Source organism: Dendropsophus ebraccatus, chromosome 1, assembly GCF_027789765.1.
Source record: "Dendropsophus ebraccatus isolate aDenEbr1 chromosome 1, aDenEbr1.pat, whole genome shotgun sequence".
Classification (NCBI taxonomy): domain Eukaryota; kingdom Metazoa; phylum Chordata; class Amphibia; order Anura; family Hylidae; genus Dendropsophus; species Dendropsophus ebraccatus.
The window spans coordinates 185,809,582-185,828,087 of NC_091454.1; the positions used below are offsets into that span (position 1 = coordinate 185,809,582).

Consider the following 18,506-nt stretch of genomic DNA (forward strand, 5'->3'; position numbering starts at 1 on the left):
CCTCATCTGTTTTTTTTTCTTTCCATTGCAAACCATTTTTTTTATTTATTTTGCTATTAAGTCAAGTAAATCTTAATTGATTTTCAATCATGTGAAGTATTTAACATAGCCGAGATGTAGGATTACCAGACTGCATCTGAAATAGAAAATGGAAGAAGCCGGGAACTGGCGCCAATTAAAGGGATTCGGCGTGTGTTTCAACGGTGCGGAACCTAATTACTACTGCCGTATTATAAGGTATTTTACTATAAATACATCTTCTGCATATAGCATGGAAAGGCACTTGGGAAGCATGTAATAGAAATGCTATTAGCTGGATTATTTTTATCCTGCATGCACAACTGGAGGACTGGCTGGTATAAAATAACTGGTGAGAGATTCATTATTTTTTTGCATGGGATATGAATGCATCGCCTTTGTTGATGATATGAATGCATCGCCTTTGTTGATGACTGCCATAGAATACTTTCATGTTATTGATACACTTAATTATTAAATCTCAAGATGTCAGGCAGGGTACGTGTTCATTGCCACAAGCCCAGTATAATTAACTTCTACCTAATAAACTGAAGAGCTATTATTAACATCCTAAAGGCCACCATCAGCGTTCTACACCACAGGGCTCCACGTACACAATCTTCTTCTTCTTCTTATACCAGGATCATATTAGCTAGCAGTGGTGATTTATGACCAAGTCTGTATAGTTGGTAAGCTTAGCCTAGAATCCTTAAAGGGAATGCAAAAAACACAGAAGTGCTATATGTGGACAGACTGACCCAGATGTAGAACATGGATTATTTTGGGACAATGAGATATATAGGCCAGAAAGTGAACAGCCTGTTCTCAAAGTGAATGTACCACCGGTAAATCGCTTTTTTGTTCTTTACATGAATAGACTGGCGCAGGGATGCCGGTGCTGCAGTCCTTTCTTTGAACTGCTGCACGGTTTCCATGATGACGCTGGTCTATTACCGAGTACCAGCCAGGCATGAAGCACTGGAGGTGGGCCTGCCTGCCCCCAGTGTGGCAAAACCCCCTCCACTCTGTGACACGGCTCCATTAGAATCATTGGAGCTGCATCACAGAGGGGAGGGCAGATGATCACACTAGGGGGGGGGGGGACGGGCCTGCCCCCAATGCTTCATAACGGATCGGTGATCGGTAATAGACTGGCACCATGCGCGGAAATCGGACGTTGCTAGGTAGATGGCTAGGGATGTTTGCATTGCACCACGATACACTATAGGAATTATGCATGCTATTGACATGTTCCACCTAAGCATTGATAAAGTACACCATGGCAGTGGTATTCCCTGAAGGTAAATGCCTCTTGCATCAGGAGAATCCATCTTGCCACACTGCAAAACTGATCAGTTTGAAGCATGCGACAAAAAATTCAAGGTGTTCCCTTTGGCATTTGACTCCCAGTGGAACATTTTTTAAACCTGAACATTCGGCATTTGACTTTCGGCAGCTGGAAAAGTTGGATGCCGCCATAGGGAGTCCTCAAAACATGGATGCAGCCATAGGCCATAGGCTGTGTACATATTTTTCAGGACTCCCTAGGGTGGCATCCAACTTCTCCAGCTGCCAGGAGTCCAATGCCGAATGTTTAGGTTTGAAGAATGTTGCTGAACGCGAACAGTTTGGCAAATCCTCCCAACATTACTCCTGAGTTATTCAACCATTTTGATAAAGCAACATTTAGCTCCTGTCTTCAAATCTACTAAATCTAAAGTACAACATATAACCTAATCAGTAGGCAGTGCATGCGCAGTAGGTCATATGGTATGCTGACTTAGTACTGACCTATAGCGCCCTAGAGGATGACTGCCAGCTACTATAATATTGCTTGATATCAATCAATAAACTGCACTGTATGCACTTTACTATATGAAGACACAGGAGAGATGTGGAGCATCATGTAATAAAAACAAAGCAGGGTTCATTTTATAAAAGTAAAATTTGGAATATTTTATATGGAATTACACTGTGTATTGTATATTCATTGAATAATTGATAATGTATGCTTGATGGATGTTTATGAGCACTCTTACTGCCGTTGGGCGGTAGCGTGCCACATGACCTAGGACTTCAGGTTAAAATCATACATGGTTTTACTATGAATTTACTGTGACTTGCCATACACAACAATTACAGACTAGGCATAGTGATTGTGAAACCACTTCATGAAACCACATCGCTCCTGGATGCTCAGTAGTCTACCTTCCCATTGTATACAGGCGGACTTAGAAAAGCATTTTGGAAGATTAACATAGGGAATATTTTAGGACTGGAGGGCTGTCTTATCTTCAGTAATGCTTGGTTAGCACTGAGTGGTGACCACTGAAACTGGGTTCCTCATGACTTTTAAACCTAAACCTCCTACTGTGCTCCTCTATCTATTTTTATTTCACACTTCACACACTCGCATGCACACATTACTGTGATTGACAGCTCTCTCTACCTATGCTTATACACAGCTGTTCCTTACTGAGTAGGACCTCCCACTTGACTACTTAGCCCAGAATAAGCAGAGATTTAAAGGGAACCTGTCACTAAAACAATGCTATCTAATCTATTACCATAATGTTATAGAGCAGGAAGAGCCGAGCAGATTGATATATATATTTTCATAGTGACAGGTTCCCTTTACATAAATAAATTAGAAATAAATTAGATATCCTTGAGAGTTTCCCAAAAAACTATATATCAGTCTGGTCAACTTCTCCTGCTATAACACAATGCCTGCAGATTAGACGATACTGTATTCTCAATCTCACAAGTTCCCTTTAAAGTATGACTTGGCTGCAGAATTCTTGACATCCCCCCCCCCCCCAAAGAACAAAATAAAAACACTGCATAATCTCTGAAACTAGCCAAATGGTTTTGGGATTGACAAGCCAAAATCAGTTCTTGACATGACAACAAAGGATGGAAGATGATTAACTGATAAACAAGTCAATAGTATAAATGAGCATAAATGAATATACAAAAAGCTATGTTCACACAACGTCAAAAATATTGAAAAGGCGGACGATTTTCATATTTAAAAAAACATCAGTTTTTGTCGAGATTTAACTGACTGCAATGGCAATGCATTGGAGCCAATGGGAAGACAGATGTCCAATGCACAAAGTATATTGAATAACGGACGTTTTTGCCGCGGGCGTCAAAATAATGAACATGATCATTATTTTCGGAAGTCTTTTGCAAATAGCGGACGTTTTTTTATTAGTAATTCACACACAGTTTTCCTTTTGATACTGTTCTTTCTCCGTTTTTACTATTAAATTCAATGGACTTTTCAATTAAGCCCCATCCAACGGCCAATTAGTAACCCCAAACTAGAATAATGTACAAACACCAGTCATTGCACTAAGGCGAGGCCAGGCTGCTAAATGACGTCCGTTATTTTAGACTCAAAATAACGGACGTCATTTTAAACAGAGCTAAAAAAACATTGCGTGAACATAGCCAAACAATGTAATATATCTTATTGGAGCTAATGTCTTTTTCTCCGTTCTTCAGGATTCTCTCCCCCTCACCTCTCCTAAACTCCTTATTCATCCTGTAAAATTCCTAAAGATTTAGGCTATGTTCACACTATGTAAAAGTACGGCCATTGTTGCCATCGGCAACAATGGCCGTACTTTTTGCGGGGTGGAACAATGCCTTATTTTCAATGGGATCCCGGCTATGGGAAGCACTAAAGCAGGCGCGCGCTGATACGCCCACATCAGAGCTCTGCGGCCGGAAAGATCATCCCTCCGGTATTTAAGTACGATGATCTGGGCAGAGACTGGCCGTTCCGTGACCCGGCCGGGGTCACGGAACAGCCGGTCTCTTCCGTAGTGTGAACATAGCCTTACTGAGGAATCAGTTACATGCTGTACATAAAAGTCATACACAAAAAAGGATTGAGGAGGAGGGATTAACTGCGGAGTGAAAAAGAGAGATAGATGCAGATCAGCTGCTGAAACAGCTAGTATAAATTCTATATCTCAGTCTAAGACTCACAGTTTAAACTGCTCAGTATTACTCTATAATGTTCTCCATGTTGCTGATTCTGAGAGTTCGCTATAGAGGTGTCAGTGATCAGGATCCCCTCTTCTGTGTATGTTTGCAGTGTATGGGAGACACCATAGCACTCATTCTCCACACACTAGCTCAATGACCATTGAAAATTAGAACTGGAGCCTTCCGATGGCAAAACTGGTGAAAAATGTCATATACAAGTTATGTAATGGCAAAAATTTGTGCTACTCCTCATGTACACGTACATGACAGCTTATTCTGAATAGTTTATTAAAATCTTAGTTGCCGTCTCAGGGCAATAATAGGCTCAATGTTGATGACTAGCCTTGCCATATCAAGCTATAGGATGTACAGGCGGGAAATGGGGAAAAAAAGCTATAAAGAAAAAAGGATTGTATATAGACAAACAGATGGGTTTCTAACAGATGGGGGTTTATGAGCATTGTCAAAGTTAGTAGATAATAACACGTTCAGACAGACTGGAACTGCATTATTAAATGAATAATCATGTACGCTTATGTGGCGGGAAATGATTTTCTTGGATATCTATCAGCTGTAAGTACAAATAGGCAAAGAAACAGATGAAACAAGCATGGAATGCCACCTGAGTTTTATGCCATTGAGAGAACATCTATACATGACAACTGTAGCATGCATAAGAATGCTAATAATAAGCCAATGGGCAGAGGTCGTTTTATTCGTTATGTATACACAGTACATGATATTTTAATAGGAAAATCAAGTCATCTGAGAGACAGAATAAAGCCTGGTCATCAATCCAAGACTAGATAAGGCCAGGATTAAAAAAAAAAAAAAAAAAAAAAAAAAACGGAAAAAAGTGGGATTTTCTAGTGCAATGGTGTTGAGATTTTAAGGGAAAACATATGGCATAGGCTGTATCCCAGTTTTCCAGGCGTTCCTTATGCTGTATGCACCCGCTGCACGGAGCCAGCAGACAGCGGGAGTCAGATGCCGAAATTTCTGGTTCGCACGAACCAGAAATCCGGCAGGTTCGCTCATCTTTAGTCAAAAGGGCTGTGACGTCATGAATTAGTTCCAGGTACATGACAGCAAGTTTTTCTTTCCCTTCACAGTGCACAGATCTTAATCCTATAAAGCAGTGGCATATCTACCATAAAGGCAGGCCACGCCACTGCTATGGGGCCTGTGCACTAAGGAGGCCCGCAGGTCCCTGGCCATTTAACTGTGAGTGTTCAACACTGATAGAGCAAGAACATGAGGCCCCCCATACACATAACTTACCCATTGAATTCCCCTGGCGTTCATTCTTCAGAGTGCACAAGTGATATCGTATCATATAAGGCATCTCTTGGAAGAGGCAGAACCACCATAGAATTGTTGAAGTACACTGTTCCCACTGAAATCAATGGTCTGCCTTTATAGTGCATGGATATGGTTTGTACTCTAAAGTGAGAGACTTAGCTGCTCTCTACAGTCTCCAATATTTGAAAATGGGTTTTCTAAAGCGGTCTACCCATGTAATTTTTCAATGACCACTTCAGATCTTGGGCCTTCGTGCACTGCCCATTTGTCCCCCATTGTGCCAGTTCTAGTGGTGCGTAAGTATACCCAAGGAAACCTGGAATCTGATCCTTTGTATTTTAAATCTAAAAAAATGACTAACTCTCTGGACCCCTAGCCATATAATCCTATCCCGGCTGTCTCATATCGGCATCTCTACACTCCTTGTCATTTCAGCAGACATTACACGCCGTGTTTCCTGACAGCCACCTGAAGCAGTTGTGATTATAGTCTCAGTGAGGTGACAGGTGACTTGTGACATGGAGGAAAACATTCCTGCTCCGTGCAGTCAGCCACATGAATCATTCTGGGTTGTAACTTCAAACAGCTGCAATTCACTTTGATGGAATGTAGTCGTCTAGTTCTGAGTCTGACATCCTACAATGACCTGTCAATACTTATTTCTATAAAGCCGTGCAAAACTTTATCTCTTCTCTGTTAGGTCATTATATGAGAAATTCTATCATAAAAGCTAATTTCTAGAAAACCTCGAATTTCCCATGGGCCCCTTTGAATTGTTCATTCTATTCAAAACTATGTACTATCTGGTCAAAGCAGAAAAGGTTTCCTGTATCAACACTGTAAGGTGTAAAGAAGAGTCATGAATTGAAAAAATACAAAAAAATACAAAAGAAAATAAAAAAACTAATACAGCACCCTAAATAATGTTCATTTATAATGTAAGGCAACGTTCAAACAACTTTTTTTCCATTTTTGAAAAGAAAATATGGTATCTGTCATTTCGCAGTTTAGCCGCCTGTCAGTGCAATGACTGCTGTAGGTACATTATTTTAGTTCAGGTGGACTAATTGCCCTTTAATTGAAAAATGTCGATCAAAGCGTGTGTAGACAACTAAACAATAACGTTGTTTGCAAAAAAAATCCGAAAATAATTGTCATGATCATTATTTTGACACTGTGTGCATTGGACGTCCGTCATTGTGGATGAGGCTATTTTTTTGCTTAGATGGTAAAGCTGCCCATTCTTCATGCCAAAAAGCCTCCAGTTCCTGTATATTTCTGGGCTGTCTTGCATGAACTGCATGCTTTAGATCTCCCCAGAGTGGCTCAATGATATTGAGGTCAGGAGACTGAGATGGCCACTCCAGAACCTTCACTTTGTTCTGCTGTAGCCAATGACAGGTCGACCTGGCCTTGTGTTTTAGATCAATGACAAGTTGGAACGTCCAAGTACGTCCCATTTGCAGCTTCTGGGCTGATGAGTGCAAATTTTCCTGTAGTATTTGCTGATAATGTGCTGCATTCATCTTTCCTTCAACTTTGACCAAGTTGCCTGAGCCTTTGTAGCTTACACATCCCCCAAAACATAAGTGATCCACCTCCATGCTTTACAGTAGGAATGGTGTTCGTTTCATCACAGGCCTTGTTGACACCTCTCCAAATGTAATATTTATGTTTGTGGCCAAAAAGTTTGATTTTGGTCTCATCATTGTAGGTGAGATACTTTGTGGCATTTGTGCATTAATGGCTTTCTTCTGGCCACTCGACCATGCAGCCTATTTTTCTTTAAGTGCCTCCTTATAGTGCATTTTGAAACAGCCAGACCGCTCGTTTTCAGAGAGTCCTGTATTTCAGCTGGTGTTATTTGTGGGTTTTATTTTGCATCCCTAACAATTTTCCATTTTCCAAATTTTGACAATTTGTGTCAACTTCTGTGCATGTTATCAGGCCAAAATCACCAGGGTATGTGAACTTTGGATCAGGGTCATTTGGATTTTTTGGGTTGTCATTATAATTTAAAAAGAGGAAACAATTTGACAGTAAATGGCTTCACCCGACCACTAACCATGAAAACATTTTTTTGTGTTATTTATATTCTCTGAAAAAAGGAGAAGGTAGTGTACTAGTGTACCTTCCCTCTCCTTAAAGGGGGAATATCAGCAGGTTAGACAAATCTAACCTGCTAAAAGCACCCTATAGCACCAGTGACTATGAAGAGAAAGGTATGTGTCTTACATTCCTCCTCTGCACCGGTCCCGCGCTGTTAGTCAGGGTAAACTCCACTCTGGAGCACCGTTAGGAGCACTGCCCCATCATCCGGCCCACCCCTTCTAATGATTATGAATGGAGGGGGTGGGCCAGATAAAATGGCAGTGCTTCTAACTGTGCTCTGGAGCAGAGTTAACCCCAACTTACAGCGTGGGGCCAGCGATGAGGAGGAAGGTTAAAGACATACCTACCTCCTCAGCTTCCTGGGCGCTATAAGGGGCTATCAGTAGGTTAGATTCGTCTAACCTGCTGATAGTTTCCCTTTAAATCTAGCTACAGATTAAATGGGTAGTCTGGGGAACAGAAGGTAGCTGAAACTTTCTGCTCTAAAGTATCCCTCTTGAGAAATGGATAGGACAGGTCTAAGGGAGGGATTTATCAAGGCAAAAAGTTCTATTTTTTGGCATAAAAGGGCCAGATGTGAATAAATTTATTAACAAACATCGGGAGAGGGTTGTGGGGAGCGGAATGGAACTGGGGGGTGGGGGTGGGGTGACTCGGGGGTCTGCTGAATTTATTAGCCAATCAGATTCCACCTTTCATTTTCCAAAGAGTCTGTGAGGAATGAAAAATGGAATCTGATTGGTTGCTAGGGGCAACTGAGCCAGTTTCACTTTACACCATGTTTGATAAATCTCCCCCTTAGACTTTCCTTTCCAAGTCTTGGGTTAAAACTTTTAGAAACTGGGAGCATAAGACTACATATTGTCTTCCTCCTCTACCTTGCTTTTGCCCTTGGCATACTGAGTCTCCAACAGGTACATTTTAATGGGAGGGGGGATCACATCACATGGCTTGATGGGTTTACTGTAATTTATGCCATATATTGTGAGCTTATGTGACTTTCAGTGTGTGGTGCACAGACAGCCACAAATGCGCTACGTTCATTGAAAGACTGATACTTGTAATAAATATAGTGCATCTTATTCCAGCAAAGTTTCCAGTAAATTTGGCAGATGAAACAACGGTGTTAATGAATTTTCTCAATACTTTCTTATTTTCTACACTGGTGATTTCCAAACGTGTTCTGTGTCGCTTAAGCGCTAAAATGGTCTAGAAATAGACTTGGTTGCGTTTCACAAAAAGTCAGAGACGTCTCGTACCGCAATGCAATTAATAGCGTGGAAAATGAAAATACGAGCGCTGAAAATGTCATAGGGGATATACAACCAATTCCGAGCCCTCTCCTTTACACTGATGTTATTTATATGACTGCAGCGAACTGCTCCACTTTCCTCAGTGTCAGCTGTGAGACACCGAGATCTTCTAGTTTGAGATGACAGGTAACGGGATGTAATGACTAGATGTGACAGTACAATGAGTTTATGCCCCAGGTAGAAGCAATTGTTAAAAATTGGCTTATACATCATGTATAACCCCTTCATGGCTGGCGGATACAATTCAGAGAGGACATAGAAGACATAAGGCATTTGTATTTACGTAGCTATTTTTGTTTCTTAAAATATATTGTATATTGGATGCCCTATTCAGTAAACTAGCATAGCAGACTGTACTGTGGTATTAAAGGGGTACTCCAGAGAAAAAAATGTTTGAATTAACTGGTGCCAGAAAATTATGTAAACGACTATTTAAAAATATACAGCCTTTCAGTACTATCAGCTGCTGTATGTCCTGCAGGAAGTGGTGTATTCATTCCAGCTGACACAGTTTATTCTTTCTATGCTGCCACCACTGTCCATGTCAAGAAATACTCTAAGTAGTAGTTTTTTGGGGGGAATTTGTTACTGCTCTGGACAGTTCCTGACATGGACAGAGGTGTCAGCAGAGTGTCAGACTGGAATGAAAACACCACTTTCTGCAGGGCATACAGCAGCTGATCAGTACTGGAAAATACAGATAAAACTTTCTGACACCAGTTAATTTCTAAACAATATTTTTTTTTAATATTTTTCCCTTTATTTTACAGTTTCTTTTTGTTCAAATTTTATTAGCCAAAACAGCAAAAATGCTTTAATTTATAACATACCTGGGCAACGTTTCAGGATAAACTGTTGAGTAGCACTATTTCTGGCCATTATATAACTTGTATATTGCATTTTTCCCCACAGTTCCATCTCTAATTTTCAGTTGTCCCAGAGCTGGAAGTTGAAGTTAACCCTCTATATCTCCTATACACTACACACACAGAAGAGGAGATCCTACTCTTCTGTGTATCTATAGCACATCCTCAGAAGCAGTAACAGGACACTAGAGAGCAGTAGTGAGCAGTTTAAGCTGTGCAGCCAGCACTAGGGTAATAGATAATAATAATAATAATGATAATAATAATTTTCTTATATTTGCTATTGATTTAAGCAAATTTGTTTTTAAGTAAATCTGTTACCCCCCTGAGCGACTACTGAACTGGAGACACTGCTGAATAGATATTAATGAAAGCATTTAGAACTGCGTTTATTTTATTACAAAACAAACAAACCTTTATTTGGGTGTGATTAGTCTGTTTTTCAAAACCAGCACAAGTCAGAAAATCTTCCTTCAGGAGACTGGACCTGGATTTCTGGTAAGTTCAGCTTTGTTTTATAGCATAACAACAACAACAAAAAAATAATGAATGTATATTGCAAACTTGCTTTATATCACATCTACTGTTGATTTAAATGTTGAAAGTTATAACGACAGTGACACTTTATTACATGTAGATTTTAGAGAGAACCTTTTACGCCTCCGCTCTACATGCGGCTGTATCCTTATTGTGAATTCACTTGAGGCAGATTCATCGCAAAATTTGCAGATACTCAGTTTAGATGTGGATGGTAGCGGCAGACAAACTGTCTAACATGGGGAGGAACAGAATACAGACTACCCCTACTACTGTGATATTGAAGTTGAATCCTTCCAATTGCTACTATTGACCATGCTAAGAGGAACACACTGTATATTTACAATTTGTTGAGAATCTAAATGCTAATCAATGGCTTACCCAGACTAACTCCCAGCCTATGTGTCAGAATCAATTAATTCGATGTAAATGGAAGCTGAGAGAGCAGTCATGCCAAATCAATAACATCAGTTCAATTTTACAACTTGCAGAAGCTATAACCTTAAAGCTTGGTCTTAAAGAGAGCCACACATTATATTCACTGCACCTTATGGTTATACAACAGACACATACACATACATTATTAGAAGGCAGCACTGAAGGGATTTGATGATTGGTAGGGAAATTGTGCTGCAGGTGCTGCTGTTGCTACTAATGCCCTGCCCTTGTCTTACACCTTAGGCGGCATTCAGGCGTTCTGTGCTTGGGCCGTAAATACAGACGATGGGCTATGGAATGGACTTCCGGCATCATCAATTATGGTGATGCTGTGAGCTCTAAAACTGTTTAAATCTTTGTGCTACTGGTACAACTGCACAAATGTGTCAGTACAGTAGTATGAAGATTTAAACAGTTTCAGAGTGTGATGCAGTGAGTTACAAATTCTGGCCTGAAGCACATTGCCCGTGCTCGAACCACAATTTCAGAACATATAAATAAGCTTTATAAAGCTTTGGTGCGGCCTCATCTGGAGTATGCTGTCCAGTTTTGGAACCCGATTCATAAAAAGGATGTTCTAGAGCTGGAGAGGGTACAAAGACGGGCAACTAAACTAATAAGGGGAATGGAGCATCTTACTTATGAGGAGAGATTAAAAGAATTACATTTGTTTAGTCTGGAGAAGAGACGTTTAAGGGGAGATATGATTAATTTATTTAAATATATAAATGGCCCCTACAAGAAATATGGGGAAAAGATGTTCCAGGTAAAACCCCCTCAAAGGACAAGGGGGCACTGCCTCCGCCTGGAGAAAAAAAGTTCAATCTCCGGAGGCGACAAGCCTTTTTTACCATGAGAACTGTGAATCTGTGGAACAGTCTACCACAGGATCTGGTCACAGCAACAACAGTAGAGGGCTTCAAAACCGGCCTAGACAAGTTCTTAGAGCAAAATAATATAAATGCATATGTATAGAACCTATCACCCCTCCCCCTTCCCTGTATCCATCCCCTTCTTGGTTGAACTTGATGGACATGTGTCTTTTTTCAACCGTATCAACTATGTAACTATGTAACACTATGAAGCTTGCGGTTGCAGCCGCTCGCTTCATAGTGTGCACTGACAGGGCTTGCTGCAGCCGCTAGTGAATAGCGGCCGCAGAAAACTGACATGTCACTAGGAATCCCGGATGGAGCATATACTATGTGTATACGCTCCGTCCGGAATCCCATAGGCAGCAATGGAACGAATATTTTCGTAATAATCACAGCCGTTGTACAATGGCCGTGATTTTACGAAAATATACGTTGTGTGAACATAGCCTCAGCCTTTATTTATTTATTTAGGCTGGGTCCACACTACGTTTTTGCAGTCCGTTTTTTTCATCTGTTTTTGCAAAGAACGGATGGAAAAATACTTGCATTTGTGTGCATCCGTTTTTCCATTGATTTTCATTGTAAAAAAAACCCTAGATAAAAGAGCATTTCTTTTTTTAACATGCAGAAAAACGTACTTGACCTTATTTTTGTGTACGTTAAAAAAAGGACACGTTTTAATCCTTTTTTTTTATAATGGAAGTCAATGGAAAAACAGATCAAAACGAATCAGTTTTTCTATGTTTTTTTCCCCAAAAAATGTATGGAAAAAAAAGCGACGAACAAAACATAGTGTGAACCCAGCCGTACGTGTTAAACTTAACAGTAGCCCTAAATTGACCATGGAGGGGGGAGGTGGTATAAAGCTTGAATGCTGGAAAATCCTTTTAAAATGTTCTAGTGCCAATCATTACAAATGGGCACCAGAGGCCTGGATTATTCAGCTCAATTACATTCTGAATGTCATTAGTCCAAAGTTAATTATCTATATAAGCGCACAGCAAGACCGGCATCTGATTATACAAAGCAGCGCTATCTGTGGCTGGATTATCACATGTCAGGTCCAGTGCAATATCCATACCAACAAAATCCCAGCTACATCTGTGGTAAAGGCCCTATTACACGGAACGATTAACAGCCGTATTTGGCCGATATCGGCCGTTACGGCTGCTCATCATCCCGTGTAATAGAAGGCAACGATCAGCCGACATGAGCGATGTTGAAAGAGAAACAACTGTGATAGTGATCCTCTATGGGCTGTCTGGACGACCTAGCGATCACCCGGGCAGGTTTAGAAGTGAAGTTTTTTTAAATATGAAATTAAACACAGGAAGTCAGAGGTTAGTTGGGGGAAATATCAGAAGTACAATGAGAAAATATGACTTTACTGAAAGATTAGTAGATGCTTGGAACAAGCTTCCAGCAGATGTGGTTGGTAAATCTATAGTCACTGAATATAAATCTGCCTGGGATACACATATATCTATACTTGGATAATAAGACGGGAAATACTAAGAAGATGGACCAGGTGGTCTTTTTCTGTCAATAATCTTCTATGTTTCAGCAGCTCTTCTCTCCAGTTTGGGTGTGGGTATTGCAGCTCAGTTCCACATAACTGTAATACCACACAAAAAAGTAGCTGTGTTTTTTTTTTTCTTTGTTAAAATCCTGGATAACCCCTGGGTTAAATTGCCTCTGTGTGATGTGTGGGGTAAACATGGTCTCAGGCCTTTTCTGTCAAATGGCACTAAGTCCTGACTAAATTGAAAGAACTCCTGGACAGATTTAACAATGATGTTGAACAGCTAGTCTGCATAGACTGAATCTGGATTATGGATGTAGGAAAGTTATCATAGTACTGTATTCACAGGCTGTTTCCTATATTTGGCTGTTACGTTTGTTTTCGGCTTGTCTAAGTTTTTTCCCAAATTGAAGTTTGCTTAAAAAAATGTATGGATACATTTTGGCAAAGTGTGCTGCTTGTTAAGCCACGCTTCCATCATGAATCTCGGCCTCCGTCCCAGTAAACCACACCTCCTTGTCAAGATACACAAGATATCAAATGTTTAAGCTTGTTTTAGGCCATGTTCACACTGCGTAAAATAACGGCCGTTATTTTGAGGCCAAAACAACGGCCGTAGAATTAATATCGTACGGGCTAGTAGTGAAACTACGGCCGTTGTTTAATTTTGATTCCTAGCATGATTATAAACGGGATGAAACAGGTCATTTACTTTAAATACTGCGCCCAGCCCGAGAAACCACTCAGAAATTTTTTCACATCAAAATCAAGTTTAATTCGTCAGATATAAGTTTTACGTTCGCGGCCGCATTAAAATCCACGGCCGTTGTTGCAGTATTACCGGACGGAAATAATTGACATGTTCATTTTTCACGGGGCCGTATAAACAACGGACGTTATCTGATACGTAGTGTGAATTCAACTGCCGTAGTTACATTCCATTGCAGTCATTATAGGGAACCTCAAAACAACGGCCGTAGTTTTACGGCGCGGACAACGGACGTTATTTTACGTAGTGTGAACATAGCCTAAAGGCATCAAAAAGTGGTGAAACTCTGGCCTTAGTAAATTCTCCTCAAAATGTGTACATTGCACAATGTCGTTTGGCGGCCACCTTTTTGGATCGCTGTCTTTTGATAATTATTATCATGATCATTATTTGTGGTCGTAAAGATGGGCAGGTGAAGGCGACTATTAGAGATGACTGAACCGAATTTTGCGACCCGAGAATCGTTTGCAAAAAACGAAACCAAACTTTTTGCCAAGTTCATAACGAGTTTGTAAAGATTACAGCCGCACAATTTAATACACATAGAAAACAAAAAAATAGCCTATACTTACCTGTCTTCGCTCCCCCTGTGTCCTCCTATGGGTCTCCAGGGTTCAACTGCCTCCAGCCCTCTCAGCCAATCACTTCATGAGATAGAACAGCACCGAGGCCACTGATTAGCTAAGTAGGCAGTCACTCCTGAGACAAGAGTGACAGGCTGCTCAGCCAACCACTGATTGACTGACAGCACTGCAGCCACTGATTGGCTGAGCAGGCTGTCATTCTCCTCTCAATCAGGAAGTGGCTATGATCAGCTGGGGATACCTGGGGAGCACGCACAGGTAAGTATTGATGAGCGAACTTACTAAACAGCTATTGAAAGTTATAACAATAGAGACACTTTAAGAAAATTCACCATGGCAGCGCCCATCCGCATACAAGCTCTAATATTGCAAATAAGTTGCCTAAAGCAATTGTAGTGTATTCTCTTAGTAATGTATTCTCTTGTTGCAATGAATATTACTTTTACCAAACCATACCAAGCAAAATCACAGCAAAAACATGATACAAGCACAATTTGTCATAAAGAATGGTTGGCCAATTTATAGTAAAATAGTTCAGTGTACAGTATTAGTAAGTGTATTCACATTACTTACTGACAGCACCTCCCCATGTACCTCATAGAGCTAAAACCATCCTCCCACCTCCAGGCTGTGCTGCCCTGCTCTGTAGTGAGGCTGTCCATAAGATGGCTGACATGGGGAGCATGTGACCATGCCCCGCCTCCAGTGTCCTTCATAGGCATATACAGACTCAGAGGTGAACTCTTATGGACAGACTCACCACAGAGCAGGACAGCACAGTCTGGAGAAGGGGAGGCAGATATCCGCTCTATGAGGTAGACAGGGAGCTGCAGTCAGTAAGGGCTGTGAATACACTTACTAATTCTGTACACTGAGCAATTTTACTAAAGTGGCCAACCCCTTTAAGTAACAGCAAATCGCTTAAAGTAGATATTTGCTTTTCATGATAAAATTGCAACAAGGAATTAAAATGCAGGCTGAGATTATAGGACAATTCTTTGGAGGAAAAGTTTAAAGTGCATAAGAAATCTCAAACAATGTAAAAATATTAAAGAGACTATCCATAGGAGCGATGCCAGATCAGCCGCCTCCCTCCTTACTTACACTGTGCATGTTAATTATTCTCCCTCACGTCTCTTATTAATTAGGCTCCCAGATTTGTAGTTTTGATTACATTTAACACCTCTTTCAACTTGGAGAGATAACAAGAGATATAAATAGTAGAATCACATAGCAACTCCAAATTGCTACACCGTCTACATTGGTAATACTCAAGACATTCTTAGGAGAAAGTATCACCTAGATTTTTTAGCTAATTAAAAGTAGATACTGAAACCGTATTATTATTATTGTACTGTATATATTCTTACCCAGTGGTTTGGAAATTGTTTTAAAAGCCACAAAGATATAAAAAAAATTGGTCAGAAAATGTCCCATTGACGTCCATGGGAAAGTGTTGTGGGCATGCTCTGTGACATGTACAAGGTGAATGTGCAAGGTGGAGGTCTGGGTCCATAATTATTTGGAAGATGCTATGATATCTATGTATAGGTGTTAGGCCCCATTACAAATAGAAACTGTCAGGCGAACGGGCTAATATTGCCCTGCATAATGCCCAGCAATTGCATTGATTTATCAGGTTAGAAAATCCTCATTTACCATATAATAAGGGATGTGAGGCTGACGATTGATGGAAGGGCAGCAGTAATGATCATGTGATCTCTCGTGCATCCCCGTCTGCATGATCATCAAGCCATGTAAAGGCTTTTTAAACAAGCATTGATTAACAGGATCGGCACCCATATCCAGGCAGCATTGTAATCCTGTGATAATGATAATGTTCTATACATAACAAGAGCAAGCCTATTATAAGGGCTAAGTGACAAATGCAAACAACTGCAAGACTTCAGGATTCTTTACAATATAGACATTGCTGCTGTCTGTAATATAATATTGTTTTTTTTTTCTCTTTGTAGGAATATAGAAACTCGTCACCATGAGTGAAGCCCAGGACTCGTCCTATCTTCTTGTAAAGATTCTTGAAGATTTAGACTCAAAACAGAATTCAGTCTCCTACCAAGACCTCTGTAAATCTTTATGCTCCCGATATGAACTACCTGAACTTGCAAAGCTGCGCAGTCTCCTGTACTACACTGCCTGTCAAGATCCCAGCTTTCCAGCAAGTCTCTTCCGAGACAAGATGAGAAATGCCGCAGAGAATCAACAGTCCAAAAAAATTATAGCAGCTGCCGATATAGTCACTATATTTAACCTGATACAAATGAATGATGGGGCTGCCAAAGAAAAACTGCCCATTCAACAACAGTCTCAACAGAAAGAGGGCATGGAATCTGACACGGATGTTTACAGTGGCAAAGAGATGGCTCCTCATAAAGAAGCACAGAAACGAGATACCAACAGGAGCTATTCCATCACTAGGTCCTCCAGCTGCCACAAAGAAGAGTGTGAAGGATGTCATACATTTCTCCCTGAGCCAAATTTCCTCTTAGGAGTTAAGAAAGATGGCAATGAGCGTGCAGCGTCTATGGAAAGATTGCAAGCTTTGGACTCTTACCCAATGGTAACACCGCAATCCTGTGAAATGCAAAGCACCTATTTCCCCAGTCAGCCATTATCTGAGACGGAATCACTGCCACCTACACCCAGTGAAGAGCCGTTCAGGCTTCCAGCTTCCAGTGGGCAGAGAAGGAATGTTTTTAAGGAGGATTTCCATAACTTGGTTAGAATGTCGCCCAATCTATCAATGAAAAAGAATGAGGGCAAAATAAGTCCCAAGACGGTTTTTTTCAATCACAGTTTCGAGATGCCATACAGCTCTCACTATCTAAACACAGCATACTCTTCTTCAGAGGACTTTCGAAGGGCAAAGCATGAAAGCTTAGATGATCTTCAAGCTTCCACCTACTTTGGTCCAACAACTGGTTCGGGATTACAAGATCAAAAAAGGTTTACTAACAAGCCCAAGCACCTTATAGGAAAGCCTGTGAAGAGCTGGAGTTTAAACACTGAAGAGGTACCAGATTTTGAACGTTCATTTTTTAATAGAAAAGAAGAAGGGATGTGCTACCCAAGCACTGGTTTACCAACGGCCAATTTTGTTTCAGTGCCGGAGCGACATCATTCTTATTTACCAGATCTAGCACTGAAAAATAACGGAAAGAAATTTTGCGAGCCTCAAGATGTTGAGAAACAAGAGGCCTTAAGGAGATTTAGAGACAAGGGCACAAAAACTCCATCCTGTCAATTCAGTGTAGAGAAGACCGAAAGTGTTGGTACGCAGACAGAACAAACTGATGCAAAAAAGGGAAAGGAATCAAACATTGCCTCCAGCTGTGGCCGGTTTATAGAAGGCCGGGCTCGTAACCAGTCAGAAGCCGATTCCGAAATCATTAGTGATGACATTAGTGACATATTCAGATTCCTAGATGATATGAGTCTTTGTGGATCTTCTGGCATTCCTCAGTCCTCTTGCTACAATAGCTGTGGTTCCTTAGCTCAACTTCCACGAGCTGATAATGAAAGTTCTCCAGAGCATGCATCCAGTAGAGCAAACAAAATACCAACCAAGGGCCCACGTGGTGAGACTTTGGAAGAAGAAGAGCTAAAATGTAGTGTCAGAAAGTTAGTCAGAAGAATTGGAGAGATAGAGAAGAAGTTAGAGTCACTCTCTGGTGTGCGCGATGAGGTGTCCCAAGTGTTGGCCAAGCTAAACAGGTTAGATGAGAGAATCCAACCTCCAGACAAAGCAAAGTTAGAGGTTGAAAGTCAACCACATAGTGATGCCATTTCTAGTACAAGAGCGTCACCAAGTTCATTCCAAGATCATAATTCATCCCACAATGGGAACACGGACAAGTCTGACTGTTGTTGTCCAGACATTACTAATGCTACCACAGAAAGTCTCAGAGTCAAAGCCATGAAAAAAAACCTTTTCTCCCAAAGGTCTGTGCGATCCTTAACTGAGGATATCAGCACCACTGAGTCTAAGCCGAGCAACTCCCAGCATGAATGTCGACCTTGGGGATTCCCAAAACAGGCCAGTGTATCTGAGGAAGAAAAGAAGGATAAAGGAGGATCTAGTAGAGACTGGCACCGCAAATCAAAAGAGGTGAAAGCTCTTTAGAATTTAGTCTTCTTTTAGGCTAAA

The 18,506-nt window shown here is 40.8% G+C and overlaps 1 protein-coding gene across 3 annotated transcripts in view; it reads left to right on the forward strand.

Annotated features, from left to right (window-relative positions):
- Window positions 1–18,506, forward strand: part of MINAR1 (membrane integral NOTCH2 associated receptor 1) — an 81,252-nt gene that overhangs the window by 59,352 nt on the left and 3,394 nt on the right. Inside the window, exons 1-3 of one of the 3 annotated variants that reach the window (XM_069944995.1) lie at window positions 8,284–8,348; window positions 9,660–9,844; window positions 16,315–18,467. In XM_069944995.1, coding sequence (XP_069801096.1) covers window positions 16,335–18,467 — 2,133 coding nt within the window. In that variant the 5' untranslated portion in view covers window positions 8,284–8,348; window positions 9,660–9,844; window positions 16,315–16,334. Of the gene's footprint in view, window positions 1–8,283; window positions 8,349–9,659; window positions 9,845–16,314; window positions 18,468–18,506 lie in introns of those variants that run through there. The other 2 variants (XM_069944340.1, XM_069945819.1) reach the window with 2 other exon arrangements.